Genomic DNA, 19,131 nt, shown 5'->3' with positions numbered 1-19,131 from the left:
TTTGAATTTGTCTTTCAGTTCTTTCACCTGTAACTGACTCATTCCTTTTTGTCGTGTTATTAGGCGTAATTGTTTTACAGAGTTTTCCCCAACCAAAGCCAAACAATACTGTCCATATGCTCAGACACAAAGTGGGTGAATCATTCTCATTGTGGATTGGTAAATAAACTGCCAACCATTTGAGGAGATGGGAAAGGCTATTATTACTTCAGGGAATGTTGTCTCTCCAAAGTGCTGTTGCTCAGGAACATATTCAGGTTTCAAAATAAAACAGACCCTCGCAGATTATAGACATTGGATTTAACAGTTCCCACATCTCTGTTATAAAATAGATTTTCTGACGTCAATGGGACTTCCTGGATTTAAAAAAACAATCAAGTTGAGCCATTTATTGAAAACCATTAAACACATTATTGAAGAAAAGTACAGGTTCAACTGTTGGTTTGTAGTAGGTGCCTCATGTTAGATTTAAGCAAAAAGGCCCAAGTGGGTGTGGTATATTGGCCATATACCACAAACTCCAGAGGTGCCTTAATGCTATTATCTACAGGTTATCAACTTAAATAAAACAGTAATCAAGTATTTTTGTGTCATATCTGTGGTATATTGCCTGATATACACATGGCTGAAATGCTCTATCAGCATCCAGGACCCAAGCAACCCGGTTTATAATTTGTTATATAGCAGCTTTTACAGGTTCTTTCTCAGGATGTTCTTGGCTACTCAGTTGTAATCATCAGCAGAACAATACCAAACTCCTTCATAATAATTGGCAACAATTACCTATGTCAGATATGTTGGTTTGAGATGATTAGAAATTATGCTTTTGCTGAAAAGGTGAAGATACACAAAAGCATTATAAGCGTTGATTCACATTCTGACATTGTCTTACAGAGTGTCTACTGAATTGTAAAGCGGACGTAAAAATGGATTTACAAACCCTGAGTGAGTGACTGTGTCTGTTTCATGCTGCATCAAACAACGCTCCCCTTTATTCACGTCCTGACAATTTCCACAATAGCGACACAGAGCCAGCCATTTCCTGTGAGAGAGTGAGCCCAGCCAGTGTGTTGGCTCTGAATCACAAGTGAGTAACCTTCCAGCTGAGAGACTGTGCCCGACGTGTCACAGCCTGCCACAGGGGAGGTGTTAAAAGAAGCTCACCTGGGTGTCTTGGGCAGAAGCATCAGGTGTAGCCGGCCTGATAAGCCCATTAGTTGATTCTACTTATATGAGACTATTGATGTACTTAATTCCTATTAGATTTTCTGCGACCATGAAGAGCAGTTGGATATTTCTGTGTGGACTTTCTCTTTGTACCTGGTTGTCTGTCCAAGGAACCTACAGCTATGGAGGATGTGAGTGTTTACTACCTTTTTATCTTTCCTCTCTGCTGGCTTTGAATAATTATTGGATTGTAATAAATATTGAATTGTAAAAAAAAAAAAAATCCTTAAATAGGTTGTTGCTTTCGAGTTGGGGACATGCATTTAGAATTATTTGACTTCTTTCAGACTCAGACGATAGGAGGTACCCTACAAAACACTATTGTAGCTAATTGGCCTACCTGCAGCATTTGTTGTATTCCTATATACCTGTATTTGTATATTCTGCCTCTGTAACTATAGCAGTAGATATCAAAATGGCACATTTCCTCTAATGATATTTAATACAGGTAAGCATTTAGGAGAAAGGGGTTTGTGTTTATAAGAAACATGATAATACTACAGAGCCTCTATAGTCTATGAAGGTCTCACAGTAGATCTTTATGTGAAAGTGGATATGTTTATATGTGGTACTCTCGGCGAAGAGAGTAAATCATCAACACTTTCTGATGTTACTTACTCTGTGGTGAGGTGATAAGGTGGGGCAGATATAGGTATTAAGTCCTGGAGCTGCTGAGCTGAGTGTTGTTAATCCTTTGGGCAACCATATCGACCTGGAGGCACTGAATCACTGCATTGCTGATGACTCTGTCCCTAAAGGCATCCTATTCCCTATGTTGTGCACTACTATGGGCCCTGCCCAATAGTAGTGCACTAAATAGGAATAGGGTGCCATTTGGGATGCAGGCAATGACTCATGTGGTAATGGGTAAAGTCTATCTCCTCTTAGGGCATGACGACTTTAGGTTCTGAGCTCTGTGTACCTTTCTATATTACCCAATCGACAAAAACAGCTACATGCAGCAGCCTGTCATTACCACAGGAACTCCTCAAAGTGATCATTTAGTGTGTGAAATGAGAACTTGATATCCTCAGGATAGGTTATGCTCGGGATCATGGTTGTCAAATATTTGTGGCAGTATGTGTTTGCTATGATGATAAAAACCATTACCGTATCAAACAAACAGACATTTGCTTGATTGCAAACATGGTGTTGGCCACAGTGGGAGTAATTAATATTATTGTGAGAATCTCTCATTTCTCATCACTTGGGTATAAGGTTTTATGAGATCTGGGCCTCTGACAGTAGTTTACATCACTGTGAGAAAAGACTGAGGCTGTGCTACTGCCAACCCCTCCTTAGATTGTATAAAGATGGTGGCCTACATAATAATACAATTCCCCATTTTATGTGACTGTCAAAGTGCAATAGCTAACTCTTCACGGTGTTCAAGAGACTTTATGAGGGGGGAAACTGCTTATCCCACAGGCTGATAAATATTCTCAAATGATTGTTTTTATGATTCTGTACACAGTGCTCACAAATGTCCAAACAATGTGTATGTCACCCCTGTAGCAGACATCTGTAAATGCAATGGAAAGTCACGTTATTGCTTGCCTGACTCTGGGGGCCTCCATTGTGTGGACTGCCAAGACAACACTGAGGGAAGGCATTGTGAGAGGTGCAAGGAGGGGTTCCACCACCAGAGGGCAGGAAACAGGTGTCTGCCGTGTAACTGCAGCCGTATAGGTGAGTGAACAGAACAGGAGGGAACATGGAATGATAACAATACCTGGGCCCATGTTCAAAAGTGTCTGCTGATCTAGGAACAGTTTCGCCTTTTCGATCATAATGAGTAAGATTACATGGAACAGATCCTAGTTCGGCACTCCTACTCTGAGACTTTATGAATACGGCACCTGATGTTTTGTGTCTATGTGGTTTCTTCCAGGTTCTGTAGGATCACACTGTGACAGTAGAGGACATTGCAGCTGTAGAATGGGAGCACAAGGGGATAAATGTGACCGATGCCCCAATGGAACACCTATCAGCTCAAATGGCTGTGCTAACAGGTAACATACATTTGACATTTCCTTACATTGTACTGTTTGGTAAGTACAAGAATGGAATTATAGGGGCATAAAATGAAAGGACTGAGAGGACTACTGCTGTATTGCCTTGCCTTTCGTGATTGAATTTTAGAATAAAGATGGACTAATTATTGACTAATTCAAATGTGTGTTCATGTTTTTCTTATGCAGTGGTCAGCTCACTGACAACTCAGTGACCGCTCAATCTCTACCTTGCTTTTGCTATGGACACTCGACCCAGTGCTCCCCAGCAAAGGGCTACTCAGTCCACACAATCACCTCAACATTCGACAATGGTAAGTTAACACCCATACTCTTGATCAGAACATAAAATAAACACCTGAAATATATTTAATTTTAAGTTATTTAAATGTGTGTGAATCTTCTGTTTTTCAGGGCCTGAGGGTTGGCGAGCGGCCACAGCTCATGGTGTGACCCCATCCCAAGTCCACTTCCGCTGGTCCCCCACTCACAAAGACGTTGAGGTCATCTCCAAAGACATCATGCCTGCTTACCTCTATGCCCCTGGTGAGTGCTGCTTTTCCTGCTCCCTGCTTTCAGCTCTTAGTCCTGACTTCTGTACCCTCTTATTTTTGGAGAAACTTTACCTTTCGTTTATATACAAAAGTATGTGGACACCCCTTCAAGTTAGTGGATTCGGCTATTTCAGCCACACCTGTTGCTGATAGGTGTATAGACTTCTGTACCCTTTTATTTTTGGAGAAACTTTACCTTTCGTTTATATACAAAAGTATGTGGACACCCCTTCAAATTAGTGGATTCGGCTATTTCAGCCACACCTGTTGTTGATAGGTGTATAGAATCGAGCACACAGCCATTTAATCTCCATAGACAAACATTGGCAGTAGAATGACATTACTGAAAGAGCTCAGTGACTTTCAACATGGCACGGTCATAGGATGCCACCCTTCCAACAAGTCAATTAGGCAAATTTCTGCCATGCTAGAGCCACCCTAAGCAACTATAAGTGCTGATATTGTGAAGTGGAAAAGTCTAGGCGCAACAACAACTCAGCTGCGTAGTGGTAGAACACAAGCTCACAAATAGGAACCGCCATGCGCTGAAGCCAGTAGCGCGTAAAAATCTTCTGTCCTCGGTTGCAACACTCCCTGCCGAGTTCTGAACTGCCTCTGGAAGCAAAGTGCCTCTGGAAGCAATGTCAGCACAAGAACTGTTCGTCAGGTTGCTTCATGAAATAGGTTTCCATGGCCGAGCAGCCTCGCTCAAGCCTAAGATCACCATGCGCAATGCCAAGCGTCGGCTGGAGTGGTGCTCGCCACCATTGGACACTGGAGCAGTGGAAATGTGTTCTCTGGAGTGATGAATCCCGCTTCATCATCTGACAGTCTGACGGACAAATCTGGGTTTGGCGCATGCCAGGAACACGCTACCTGCCCCAATGCATAGTGCCAAATGTAAAGTTTGGTGGATGAGGAATAATAGTCTCGGGCTGTTTTTCATGGTTTGGGCTAGGCCCCTTAGTTCCAGTGAAGGGAAATCTTAACACTACAGCATCCAATTACATTTTAGACGTTTCTGTGCTTCCAACTTTGTGGCAACAATTTGATGAAGGCCCATTCGCGTTTCAGCATGACAATGCCCCCGTGCACAGAGCGAGGTCCATACAGAAATGGTTTGTCGAGATCGGTGTTGAAGAACTTGTCTGGCCTGCACAGAGTCCTCAACCCCATCAAACACCTTTTGGATGAATTGGAATGCCGACTGCAAACCAGACCTAATCGCCCAACATCAGTGCCCAACCTCACTTTTGCTCTTGTGGCTGAATGAAAGCAAGTCCCCACAGCAATGTTCCAACATCTAGTGGAAAGCCTTCCCAGAAGAGTAGAGGCTGTTATAACAGCTAAGGGGGGACCAACTCCATATTAATGATTTTGGAATTAGATGTTTTGCTCATGTAGTGTATATGTTACATCACATGCTTCCACAATAATAACCCCCTAGAGTCAATGTCTGCGCCCCCACGGAAATCAAATTAGCATAATACAAAAATCCCCATAAGAATCTGCCAATTTAAGCTAGAGATATATATGTTTTGCATTGCATGCGTCTCAATTCAACGCATCCACCAATGTCCGCCTTCTGCATCTGCGGTGAAAGATGACAGAGCTAGAGCTATGTTTGTCAGACCATGAGACATCCCAAAAATGTGTCTGCTCACAAAATCATATGTAACGTTAGAACGGTTCTGCCTAAAAACTATTATGACCCCTGTATGGAAAGATGAGACTCCCATGAACACGATGGTGTTCTCGGTTTTGCTAAAAACCCCACAAGCATCTTGGGACTCGTGTGAAGTCGGTACAGCCGATCTGCCAATTTCTGTCTGAAAACCTACACACTAATATGACCCCTCTGTGGAAAGGTATGATTCTCACAAATACGTACATGTTGGTTGATTTGCTCTCGGAAGCCCACAGGCCTCACAAGACTCATCTGAAGTTCCCCTAGTACCAGTTGGAAACATTTATGGAAGCATACATAGAGACTGTTTAGTGGAATAAAATAGAGGGTTAAATACAAATGTTTCCTGATCTTTCTTCTATCCCTCAGTAATTGGACAGACACTTCAGAATAAACTTCCTTTTCATTATTGGGGGAGACAATCTGTTCCATGTTCCATGTAGTGAATCTGTCATTCAATGCGTTTGTATGTGCTAATAGCAGTAAAGCCGAATAACATGTTTAATAAGATAGATTTTTTATATCGATTTAAGACAAGGGGTCTTAAAATTCTAAATCAAATAGCTAAATGGTCCCCCTCCAGCTTAGACAGGGCATGGACTGTAATGGGTTTTAAGTCCCCATTCATCAATTATTATGTTTCTAAAAATTCTTGATCTTGTTCTATTTTGTGATGGCTAGACTCTTACCTGCGCAACCAGGAGCTGAGCTACGGTCAGAACATATCCTTCTCCCTGAGGCTGGACCGAGGGGTTCGCCACCCGTCCACGGCCGATGTGGTGCTGGAGGGATCTGGGCTGAGAGTGGCAGCTTCCCTGGGAGACCTGAGGACCATCGTCCCCTGTGGACAGAAGATCACCTACACATTCAGGTGGGAATCAGGCAGAGCATTGTAGTAGACAGATGAATAGTTCCTTCAGAATGTATTCACCATCCCTTCACTTTTTTTCACATTTTGTTGTGTTACAAAGTGGGATTTAAAATGGATTGAATTATCATTTGTTTTGCCCAACGATCTAATCAAAATACTCTGTAATATCAAAGTGTTTTTTAATTTTTTTAAATTCATGGAAAATTAAACACTAATATATCTTGATTAGATAAGTATTCAAGCCCCTGAGTCAATACATGTTACCATCACCTTTGGCAGCGATTACAGCTGTGAGTCTGGGAAAGTCTCTAAGAGATTTAACACCTGAACTGTACAATATTTGCACATTATTCTTTTAAAAAATTGTCAAGCTCTGTCAAGTTGGTTGTTGATCATTGCTAGACAGCCATTTTCAAGTCTTGCCATAGATTTTCAAGCTGATTTAAGTCAAAACGGTAAGTACGCCACTCAGGAACATGGTTTTTCAAATATTTTAATTTTGTAACAGGCTTCCTTCTTTTCACTCTGTCAATTAGATTAGTATTGTGGAGTAACTACAATGTTGTTAATCCATCCTCAGTTTTCTCCTATCACAGCTATTAAACTGTAACTCTTTTAAAAATCACCATTGGCCTCATGGTGAAATCACTGAGCGGCTTTCTTCCTCTCCGGCAACTGATTTAGGAAGGGCACCTGTATCTGCTAAGTGACTGTGTGCATTGATACACCATCCAAAGTGTAAAGTTAATAACTGCATCATGCTCAAAGGTATATGCAATGTCTGCTTTTTTTGTTTTATCCAACTAGGTGCCCTTCTTTGCAAACCATAGGAAAAACTCAGTTGTCTTTGTGGTTGAATCTGTGCTTGAAATTCACTGCTTGACTTACGGACGTTACAGTTAATTGTGTGTGTGGGATACAGAGATGAGGTAGTCATTTAAAAAGCACGTTAAACACTACAGTATTAACGCACACAAGCCGAGTCCATGCATCTTATTATGTGACCTGTTAAGCATATTCTTACTCCTGCACTTATTTAGGCCATAACAAAAGCGTTGAATACTTATTGACTGAAGACATTTCAGGTCTTCATTTTTTTAAATGAATTGATAAACATTTCAAAAAAACAAAAATCCACTTTAACATTATGGTCTATTATGTGTAGATCAGTGACACTCAAAATGTAACTGAACAAAATGTGAAAAAAAAGTCAAGTTGTGTACAACACACAGCTATGGAGGTACCAAGTGTACCGACTGATAGGAAGCAGTCCATCTCAGGGCAGATACAAACATAATTTGATCTGCAGGAGATAAGTATGCAGGCGTGAATAGTGAGATGGATGCCAAAGATAACAATTGAGAAACACATTATAGACCATTTCACATTGTGAATGTGGAGTGTGAAGGGGTCAATGTTTTTCTCACACTGATTGAATGTAAAAGCTTGATAACAGCTAGTAAGCCAGAGGGTCATCTGCTTGTCTGATCCAAATGGATTACAATTAAGGGGAAATGGCTGGTTGCCAAGCAGCTCATCTCTAATTGGTCAAATCCAATCCTGTCTCACAACAAACTGCACCATCGTGACCATAATAGTAGCCAAATACAGTAACACCACTGGTTTTTGCTTCCATCAAAATACGTTTCCATATTTATTCTCATATTCATGATAAGCAAAATATACAGTGTAACGATGAATAATTACAATAGCTACAATGTAATTACAGCAATAACCACAGTAGTAAGGACATGGTGGTGTAAACATTGCATGCTGTGTCTTTCATTCTCAGACTGGATGAGCAACGGAGCAGTAAATGGAGGCCCCTCCTGTCATCTTTCCAGTTTCAAAAACTCCTCCAGAATCTGACTGCCATCAAAATCCGTGGGACATTTGGGGAAAATGGTAAGTGTTTATTTTTGTATGACTCAGACTATGAGATTGGTTACTGTTTTGCATAAACGGATCCTTAGAGTCATTCCTTGGTCGTAAAAATAAGTGCTTTGGAACAGTTTTATATCGAGTTTATTTCAGTATTTGTATTTTTATTTTGTAATCTTTCTAAATAAATTGTCAAAAATGACACTGGTACACATCCTCAACACATTGCCTTCTCTTCATCTCTTGTCAATCCCTCAATTAAGCTCAATACCTTATTGTCCTTTGCAGGGCGCGGTTACCTTGACAATGTACGTATGGAGTCTGCACGTCAGGGGGCCGGTACCCCTGCTGCCTGGGTCCAGAACTGTAACTGCCCAGTGGGATACGAGGGACAGTTCTGTGAGAGGTGTGCGTCAGGGTATAAGAGAAGTTCTCCGAACAAAGGTCCATACAGCTCCTGTGAGCCCTGCAGCTGTAGAGGAGGAAGCTGTGACTCTGAAACAGGTTGATGACGTTTTAACTTTGTCCAAGTGTTACTGTATGTTTGTGTTAATATATTTTGTATTGTCGCTATTAATGATGAGATTTGGTTGATTTTCATCAGGACAAACCTCCTTTTGCAATATGCCATTCCCTGGATAGAAGTTCAAATCAATGCTTGAAATACAATGTTCATATAAAATGAAAATAATGTAATGCAGGACAAATCATGTCTTGTTGAAAGTGTGTGTGTGTGTCTGATTTTGTGTTGTGCCATTCCACAGGCGATTGCTACTCTGCAGATGAGACCCCTGGTCGCCAGACCTGCCAGCTGGGGTATTATAATGACCCTGCCCAGCCACGGTCCTGTCTGAAATGTCCCTGTCCCAATGGAGCTGCCTGCTCTGTGAGCCCAGGAACCGTGAAGGTCAAGTGTGACCTCTGTCCACCTGGCACCACTGGTGAGTCATTGTCACAAATCGTCAAAGTAGTGCACTATATAGGGAATAGGATGCCATTTGGGACACAGTCACAGACCATGGCTGTTAGATGGGATAGAGTACTAGGGCATTCATCATTCAATGTCAGCTATTTGCATATTTGATATTTCATATTGTACCTCTTCCTCACTCTCAATAGGCTCACTTTGCGACACCTGCCAGGATGGTTTCTATGGCAATCCCTTGGGGGAAAATGGCGTCCAGAGGCCTTGTCGGCGCTGCCGGTGCAACAGTGTCAGTAGCTGTGACCCGCAGACAGGGGAGTGCCTGAAATGTCTGAATCATACCACTGGCTTCTTCTGTGAGAGCTGTCTGGATGGATATCACCACAGCATGTCATCAGAGGCATGCAAACGTACGGACAGCACCTTGTTTGCTCCCCATATCCAGCTCGTTCACACGTAGACACAAGGCACATAGCTCCTCCTTTATATTCTAACAGTCAAATATTGTCTGCAATTTTCTATACATTTTAACAACTGTTTTTCCTTTTGCGTTCTAGCTTGTGGCTGCAATTCCCAGGGTTCTCTGTACAACAAATGCGGTGACCAGGGCCAGTGTTCATGCAGAGAAGGCTTTGAGGGTCTGAAGTGCCAGCGTTCTGCGTGTCCCTCCTGCTTCAACCCTGTCAAGACCAAGGTAAAAATCCACTGGGATGATTTGATCAATGTCTTCTTTTTCCATTCAGGTCCAACATGTCATTGTGCTCTCTCCAATTATTAAATGGCAGCACAGTATGCATCCCAAATGGCACTCTATTCCCTATATACAGACCTTGATCAAAAGTAGTACACTAGGCTATACTGTATAGGGAATAGGATTCCTTTTGAGATGCGGACACAATAACTGGACCAGAAATAAGGCTACAGGCTGGGGTATTTGTTCTGGCTTCACTGTGCTCACCTTGTCGCTGATTCAACATCCTTAAAGCTTAGTGGGAAAGAACGAAAGAATAGCTGTACAAGGATTTTGTTACGAGAGGAAGAGGTTTAGAGTGTCTTCATACAAGTTGTGATCTGGCATTAGTATTTTTGCAAGAACATTTCTTCATCAGGTCCTCTCAGTAAATATACTTCCTCTACCTGGGAGGGGAAAGTACTTGACAGGTAAATGAAATATTTGTGTGGGGTGTGTTCTCTCTGGCATTGCCTACTTATCCTGTGAACTAAGATGAATGGCACCCAATTCCATATATTGTATAGTGCACTAATGTCCACCAGAACGCAAGGGTCCTGGTCAAAAGTAGTGCACTAAATAGGGAACAGGGTGACATTTGGGGTGCTCCCTCCCCTCAGGCTGTAGTGTGGGAGGAGGAATTGAAAGGAGAACTAGTTGAAGTATTGAAACACAACAGTTAACCTATGAAGTTATTTCTCTTTCATAATGAATACCTTTGAGGGTTTGAATCTACTGCTCCATCTCACTCTTTGCCTCCAATTACATATTCTGAATGTACTATGTAGGCCTACAGTAAAGTAAGGTTTTTGTTAACCTTTAATTAATCTCACCAATCTAGACCAAAATATTGTGAGAGTGCTGGCCTCCAGCCAGCTATCTTTTCATCTATCACCAGAGAATAACCTTTCATAAGCTCTATTTAAGCTTTCCTATCGCATTGGGTCATGTGTCACAGGTGGAGGGGTACACTCGTAAACTGCGGGAGATAGAAACTCTGTTTACGGGGACGGAGAGTGGCAGTCTCCCAGTGAACGACGCCCAGATGGAGAGAGCCATCAGAGCAGCAGAGGACATAGTCACTGACTTGCAGAGAAATGCACAGACACTCTCTGGTAAGTATTTTATAATAGTTATACATCCTTGATACTTAAAGGATCAGAGGATCAGTCATTTTCTAATTAGTCAACATATGTCAATACCATTCAGGATGGTTACCAGGCTTCTGAAACATGGTGAAGCACCGTCCATGCACTGTGTCTCTGTCACACCCGAATGCATCTCACATTCAGTTTGTGAAGCTTTCGGTTTATATGTGAAGTGCAAAGATTTCCTGTTGGTGACTTTTCTTGTTTTGTTCTATTGAATAGAATCGGAGAAAGACTTACAGGCCCGGCTCTCAGACATCAGTACAACCCAGCTGAGTGAAGGCAGAGACATCCAGGCGATCTCCAACACCATCAACAACATAAAGCTGCAGGACCAGAGGTACCAACGACAGGTCTCTGATATCCAGACACTCATTCATGATGTGCGGCGCAAACTAGAAGAGGCCAGACTCAACATCAAACAAGCTGTGAGTTATATAGTAGTACAGTGGTATTCTACTTTTTTATCACTGATGTCATCAAATGAGGAGAGAGGAAGGGGATATGAATATGTCAATGTATGCGTGTTAGTGATCTGTTTCATTCGTGTTTACCTTCCACCCCGATGTTAGGAATTCCCTTTAAGTGATGCAGAAGTGGACACAGACAGCCTCTCTACTCTGGTTCAGAGAGCAACAGGCCTGGCTGAAAAGTGAGTACTGCACCCCTCCATGTCCCATTCATACAGACTGGAAAATCCCATGCCGTGCTCAGGATGACTCTATGTTGTAACTGTTTATTAGACATCAGAGCAAAGCGGCGACAGTGGAGAAGACAGCAAACAGTGCTCTTGCAGAGTCAGAGAAGTCCCTGGCACTCATGAGAACTGTCATGACAGGGGAAAACAAGATCAGAGAGCTTATCGGTGACCTCAAAACCAAGTAAGAAACTCATGTCAATCTCCTGTGAAAATACAGTAGACGATATGTCGTCTAAGACCAGCCATGTAATGTTCTGCATAATAACATCATTGATGAACCGTTGTTGTTATATTGATATTAGTTATATTTGGTTTTCCTCTGGTCAGGTATGATAAGAACTCAGCCCAGGTGAAGGCCATGGAGAGCCTGGCCACTCGCCTAAGCAGCTCTGCCCAAGATGAGAGCAGGATGGCGGCTGACACCCTGGAGCAGATATCCTCCCTGGATCTGAACATCCCTGGTCCTCTCAAGGTATTGAGCAGAACAGGCCTCTCAGCAGGCTCTTTTCTCTGGTCTCTATTTGGTGACTGCTCTCAGGTCAAGTCTTCCAAAATATCTTAAAAATCATAATAGGTAAATATTGATAGATATACAGTGTCTCCATCCTGGAAATGAGGGAGAGAAGGATTCCCCCACAATGTGCTTGTGTCCTAGAGAGCTGAAAAAAGCATTCAATTTCAACACCGTTCATTATGAAATCATTGTGTCTAACCATTGGCAACTGAACCTGTCTCATGGCATGTTTGTAAAGCTTGCTAATTTACATGTAAACATAACAAAGCAATTAACAATCGAGGACATGAGTCAGCAAAAAATGCAAAGAGGGGGATGAGATCTAATTAAACCCTGACTGGTGAGGAATCTAGTGCGTATGTAATTACACTTGCACAACTCGCTGAGTCTGAATGAGCTCCTGTTTTCTGGCAAAAGGACATTGACAGTGTGGTGGCTAAATTGGATGGCCTGAGTGAACAGGTGGAGGAAAACCTCACAGAGTACCAGGCGCTACAAGAGGAGACCCAAGAGGACAAGGCTGCAGTAGAGGACCTCCTGGCCCTAGGGAAGGCAGCTCAACAGGTACACTTGAGGCCTTTCACTATTCACTCATCAGCTTTCAGAAAACGTTCTGTGTAGGATTGGTAGTATATCATATCTCATATTCCAACTTCAAAGGTTTCTGAGAAATACTTTCCTGCAACGTGTGAAATTCACTGATAGATTATCCAACTGAAGTATTTCAATAGTGTATAATTAGCTAATGACTTCACTAACCCTTATAAATGGTAATAACTGGCACGATGTTGATTGTTGGTATTTCTCTCGTACAGGAATATTACCAGCTCCTTGCTAGAGCGAATGCAGCGAAGGCTGACACAGAACTGGCCCTGAAGGCCATCACAGACAACATTGATGGGGTGGATGATGCGCTGGAGATGCTCAGAGGTATAACTTTCACATTTCAATAGGTCTTATTCCAACTACAGCACAGTAGAAATATGAATAAACTACTAGCATATTATATGACAAGGCCGGCCCACATATTAGAAAGGCACAGACACACAGTAACTGTAATTATATCTGAGCTATATATTTCTCAGTTGAATCAATAATGACGTTCAACAGCACTACAGGCAGTTACAGCAGGTGTAAGTTAATCAATAACATTTTATTGTGTGTCCTTTGCACCGAATACAACGATTCTCTCATCTAAAAAGCACATTTATTGCGTAGTATCTAGAACATAGCAAATATATTTAAAACTGTATAACAAAAAAAGATATCTCGATACTGATACACTACAGATAAACCTGCCAGAAAAGACTGATGGTTATGTCTAAATCTCTTGTATCCTACAGGGTTTGACGGCCAGATCAGCAAGAACAAGGCTTTGGCAGACGAGGCCATAAAGAGACTCCCTGGCATAAATGCCACCATTCAGCAAGCTGTTGGCAACAACTCAGAGACCTTATTCATCATAGGCAGTGTGTCTGATGACTACAATGATGCACTGGGCACATTCAGCAGGCTGGAAGCTGTGGTCTCTCGACTGGAGGTACCCTAACTAACAGACTCTTTCCTTTCAATGGAAATATCCAACTGGGGTTCATATGCTAATCCACAGCTTGTGCATTTAGCTCGAGTCTCTAGAAGGAAAATGTCTGTTGGGAAAACAATGAGGTTAATGTTTCGAGTCACTTATGCACATGAGCCCATTCAATTCCAGACATGACCTATTCACAACCAAAATACTCGCATGGAAACTTCAAAATGAGCTCATTTGACTGTTTCTTGTTGTCCACAGGGAATGTCCGGCTCTTTACCAGTAGCTCCCGCTGATCTACTGAAGGACGCCACCAAGCTGAAAGGGGACGTGCAGGACCTGAAGACCCAGGCAGTAGCCACTGTTTCCAAAGTGGCGGCGGAGAGGGCCAATGCTGAGGGACAGAGAGACAAAGCTGCAGAGGTCCGTTTTAGTGTGATGCCCTCAGATATGATATGTTATACCTTAACAAACCTGTGTCAATATAACGGATTCATGTGAAACACTCCAGTACACACAAATGGTTCTTAAAATAAATACATTTTTCCAAATGAAAGGTCTGTAATATTTATAATGCTTTGCAATGTTCTTTCCCTCAGGCTTTAATGGGAGGAACGGGTGCCTACGTCAATGCCAAGCACACTAGAGAGGCAGTGGGAGAAACACTCCTGGTCATCAATAACCTCCTGAGCATGATCGGTAAATTCCCCCAACAACTACAATCAGCAAACTCAAACAAAACAAAACCACTTGTGTTTTGTCTAATTTCACTCACCGTCCTATCTTCATATTAATGTCATAAAAACACATATTTATGACATTATGATTTAAACTGGTGCTGACCATTGGTCTTCTCCTCTCCTCTCCACCCTTCCCCCTCTTCTCCTTTCCTAACAGGTAAGCCAGGCAGTGTGGACGAGGAGAGGCTTGGTGAGTTGGAGCAGTCCATCTCCAGTGCTCGTGACCAGGTCAACCAGCAGCTCCGGCCTCGGCTTCAGGACCTGGAGGAGAAGGAGGCCGGCCAGAGGGCCAGGTTGTCTGGCCTCAACCTAGATATTGATATGATCCTGGATGACATCAGGAACCTGGAGGACATCCACGCCAACATCCCTAAGGGCTGCTTCAACACCCCACCAATTGAGAAACCTTAATCACCCCTATTCAAAGATCTAATGTTCCGTCCCAAATGGCACCCTATTTCCTATATAGTGCTTAAGGGCCCAAAGGGCTCTGGTCAAAAGGTAATGCACTATATAGGGAGAAAGGCTCCATTTGGGATGCCTAATTGTTTGGAAAATAACTCTGAATGTGTTATGGTATTACGTGTTTTTACGTGTGAGAAAAATGTGTGTTAAACTAAATGTATTTATAACTGTCTGCAAAAAAATGTTTTCTGTGAAGTTTCAGACTCAAGAGAAGCAATATTTTCAGTGATCTAGGAAGTGTTGAAAACAATGTATTTTCTGTTGTATTCTGTAAAATAAACTGCAATATTTATTCATTTCTTAACAATACAAACCTGGTGCCACTTAATGCAACACAAACAAATTGAATGAATGTCAATTAACATGAATGTGTTTCATGTGTCCTTCTTTTGCTCTTCAACTGAGGGACTTACTAACAATGTAAGCAACTACAAAATATATATTGTTACACACTTGGTTTATTATGGAGGTATTAATAAACTCAGAGTAGATGTTATATTGTGTCAGTCCACAGTTGAAGACGAGAAAATACAAATAATTTCTAACCCAGCGCATATTACATAGGATTCCCCAAAAAATCATTTTCAGGACTCCTATCCAAATAAATCAATGAACAGAATAAAATCAAACATCTCTATCTATAAGTCATCTAAACCCACTCAGCTCGAATTAAAGCCGCAGGTTCTATGAAACCTTCTCTGAGACTATAGTATAGTAAAATCGGTCCATATTAACTAGGACCACGACGATGCTTATTTTTCATATCAGATTTCCCACTACATCTAGTTTATCTAAACCAGTCTTTGAAGAACACAAAGTAACTGATGTTGTGTATGTAAGGCGTATCCTGCTGAGATGTGTTTTGTAGAAAGACTCAAGGGATGCATGAATAAAGACCATCGACTTGAAGGGATATTGGGACCCAGTTCAGTTTGTACATAAAGTATTACATTTGTAGCACACATAAAGAAGCAGTGTTGTGAGTCTGGAGCATCTTACACAGTGTACTACTGACAGTATGTTTTGTAATCAGCTATGAAACTAGCAGACAGATTAGTCTGTAAAATAACATTACTTGCATCCTTTCTATAGCCTCCTGCTGTTTGCACTGGACTCTAAGTTCATTCTCAAATTAACCAGTCCTTCTGATCTCCATTCCACCCCTCAGATGTCCACAGACTAGCCCGTCTTTCCCAGTACACTACCATTTGACTATTTCCTTTTGCAATACATCCTTCTATTTTACTGTGATGTCTTACTAAGAGTCTTGAACCTCTCTATTTGTACCATTTCTACCACGATTGCCCTCAAATTAAATACTTCAGCTAAGCATATAATCATATTTCCCATTGATTGATTGTGGTCTATCAGATCTCCGAACAGTACTGTTTGTAGGTCCATCTGAACACAGACATTATGACTCAGCAACCACTCCTGGACCTGACTCCAAAAGCGAGCCACCGAAGCACAGCGCAAAAATAAATTATCTATTGATTCTATTTCTCAGTTGCAGTCTGCACAAGGCTGACTGTTCAATGCCCCTTATAGTGAACATTATTTTTGTGCCAAGAATTTTATATAATAGTTTAAATGGAAAAGAACACATTGTGTCAAGTGTTGTTTTATATATCAGTTCATAAACCCAATGCCGTGGTATTGAAACATCAAAAATCTGTTCCCAACTATCTTGAATTCTATGCGGTATAGTTGTCAAACCTCTCAAGCTTAAATAAAACGGATATACATTTTACGATTTATACTAGTCATTTTAAGCCATGCATGGTTTTTGATTGGCGGCAAACAAACTAATTTATCCTTTTCTCTTATGAGTTATTGCTCCATCCATTTTTAATGTGGGAGCTGCAATTTGGTTATACTTGTATATTGCGCCCACATCTCCATAGACCTTTGTTAATTGCTTGTGTGACAACATTTGACTGTCCTTATTTACAATGTCATTCATAAACACGATACCTTCCTTGTACATTTTCTCAAAAACAATGTTCCTTTCCTCTATCAGTACATTGGAGTTTAGCCATATTATTTTCTGTAATATTTGTTACGCCTCTTCTGGAGGATGAAATTGGAATTGGAACCAATTCTGTATGGCTTTTAAACAGGGTTCCATTTACAAGCATTTCGCTACACTCGCATTAACATCTGCTAACCATGTGTATGTGACCAATAACATTTGATTTGATTGTCAAATGGTTTGTTTTAATGGCAAAGAGCCCGCTTTTGAACATTGGATGTGCCTCTCTTAGTAGCCTACTCAAAAACCATTTTGGATCTAGATATAATTTTGATATAAAGGAGTCTTTAAGTGAGAGGTTTAATGCCTTAATATTAAATCATTTTAACCCTCCAACTCATGTTTGTTTTATAAATATGCCCGTTTTAATGTTTTCTGGCCATTCCAGATCCAATTAAATATGACTTTCGACACGACTTGAAAATTGTCTATTGATAGTCTTGCGTCATGTCAGACTTCCATGTTCTCCACAAGGCTGGAGAACGAGATTACTACATGGACAACTAGCACTTGTATGTCTATTTCTTTAAAATCATGAACCAGGAGATTTCCGGAAATAGTGGAATGCATTTTACTTTTGCTTCATCGGCTATTAAAATGGAATAACCTAATAATCTTAGCCAAATGGACACATAAAGCTACTGTAAATATGTATGCAAGATGCTTTGGTCACAATTAAAGACACTTATTAAACCAAAATGTGCGCACCTATTTACCCTTCCTTGCAGTAAGACTGTCTAAAGCAACGGTTACATACAATGCTCATTAAAATACACTGTCAAAAGCGTCTTGGCCCTGACCATGAGGAGTTTCAGTAAGAAACTACTGATCAAAGGCCACGTCCTTTGCAGTACAACATTAGAACACATTTATTTCAGATCGATGTTATTATGACAGAGTGTTATGTGCAAGGAGAGTGAGAGACTTGCATATGTGAACTCATCCCCAGGGCACATGAAATGCACTTCTATAGTTTCTGCTGTTGTTTTTTTCCTCTAAATGTAAAAGAATCTAGCTACATAGCACACGGTAAGAAACAGGTTCATTGCATTTGTTTTGGGAGGCGTGGTCATTTTCTCGGTGGCAAGCAGAAGAAACGTGTAAAAATCCTTTGCACACAAAAATAAATGAACGTTCAAATCATTCTCTTATGTGCAAACAGATGTACATCTTGCGTCAATGCCCACTGAAAACCAAACATTTAGGCATTGATGTGCAGTCGCAGGTACATTAATACAGATACTGTACATAAAGTAGACTTGGAGTGAACAGAAAATGAAGTGAGAGGTGGATACCCACTATATGTTTGTTTTTTTGCAAACACTTTCACAACATCTATCTACAAAGTGAGTAAGTACTCATGCCAAAACAGAAACATTCTAAGCATGCAGTCTAAAAACATACAGATTTGAAATCAACAGCAAAGGCCCAAATTCAATAGGTTACCATCTCTGCACCCTCTCTTAATGACACCAAGGTAGCATCCCAAATTGCACCCTATTCCCTATAAAGTGCACTATTGTTGACCGGGTCAAATGTAGTGCACAATAGGGAAAGTTGTGCTATTTGGGACACGCCCAAAACTCCATCCCCCCTCTCTATCCCGCCCGGCCGGCGCAGCCTACACAAAGTCAGTTGTGAAGGTGGTCCACACATACACACAGCTCTCAGGCACCTCGCTGTACATCCACAGGTCAGATGAGTCACCATGATACAGTAAGAAGGGATATGGATATCTTTAAATGGAAAAGCAGTAGCTCAAGAGGAGTATACGTTTCACATGAAAGACAGACAGGGACAATATGCCAGCAGGCCAAAGCAGTAGTTCCTATCCAGAAGCATTGATGTAGAGCTGACTCTGCAGGATGTAGTCGATGACTGGCTGGTTCAGGTAGTCCACTACATGGCCGTCACCATGCTGCAGGGCCAGTCTGAGGGAAGGGAACAGCCATAGAATTACAATGATTCTAATGTTCTACGGGAACAGCTTAGTTCATCTTCTAGGGGCGGTTTCTTGGACACAGACTAAGCCTAGTCCTGGACTAAAAAGCAAGCTTAATGGAGAATCTCCATTGAAATAGCCTTTTAGTCTACGACTAGGCAGAATCTGTGTTTGG

The 19,131-nt window shown here is 41.5% G+C and overlaps 2 protein-coding genes across 2 annotated transcripts in view; one reads left to right on the top strand and one right to left on the bottom strand.

The window, feature by feature from the left end:
• Nucleotides 1–1,064: 1,064 nt before the first annotated feature.
• LOC112260449 (laminin subunit gamma-2) lies at nt 1,065–15,895 on the top strand. The gene is made up of 22 exons (XM_024435563.2): nt 1,065–1,358; nt 2,743–2,916; nt 3,119–3,239; nt 3,429–3,553; nt 3,654–3,785; nt 6,162–6,351; nt 8,144–8,256; nt 8,521–8,736; nt 8,997–9,173; nt 9,352–9,567; nt 9,715–9,851; nt 10,846–11,002; nt 11,258–11,463; nt 11,608–11,687; nt 11,779–11,916; nt 12,063–12,207; nt 12,667–12,813; nt 13,065–13,179; nt 13,593–13,789; nt 14,039–14,200; nt 14,377–14,476; nt 14,675–15,895. The coding sequence occupies exons 1-22, from the start codon at nt 1,232–1,234 to the stop codon at nt 14,926–14,928; spliced, it is 3,429 nt and encodes a 1,142-aa protein (XP_024291331.1). The 5' UTR covers nt 1,065–1,231; the 3' UTR covers nt 14,929–15,895.
• LOC112260450 (nicotinamide/nicotinic acid mononucleotide adenylyltransferase 2) overlaps nt 15,421–19,131 on the bottom strand; it is a 13,691-nt gene continuing 9,980 nt past the window's right edge. The window contains exon 11 of the mRNA XM_024435564.2: nt 15,421–18,945. Within this exon, the coding sequence (XP_024291332.1) occupies nt 18,843–18,945 (103 nt within the window). The 3' untranslated portion in view covers nt 15,421–18,842. The remainder of the gene's footprint in view (nt 18,946–19,131) is intronic.

The sequence above is a fragment of the Oncorhynchus tshawytscha genome, linkage group LG10 (assembly GCF_018296145.1).
Source record: "Oncorhynchus tshawytscha isolate Ot180627B linkage group LG10, Otsh_v2.0, whole genome shotgun sequence".
NCBI classification, from domain to species: domain Eukaryota; kingdom Metazoa; phylum Chordata; class Actinopteri; order Salmoniformes; family Salmonidae; genus Oncorhynchus; species Oncorhynchus tshawytscha.
Note: the sequence above shows the minus strand (reverse complement) of the source record. Positions and strands in the feature narration are given on the sequence as shown.

What these genes read in the sequence shown, in the direction of transcription:
- LOC112260449 (XM_024435563.2), top strand. Translation starts at nt 1,232, where the DNA reads ATGAGACTATTGATGTACTTAATTCCTATTAGATTTTCTGCGACCATG. An exon ending in AAATGCACAGACACTCTCTG is followed by an intron (nt 11,003 to 11,257) that starts GTAAGTATTTTA and finishes TCTATTGAATAG; the next exon opens with AATCGGAGAAAGACTTACAG. An exon ending in GACTCAACATCAAACAAGCT is followed by an intron (nt 11,464 to 11,607) that starts GTGAGTTATATA and finishes CCCCGATGTTAG; the next exon opens with GAATTCCCTTTAAGTGATGC.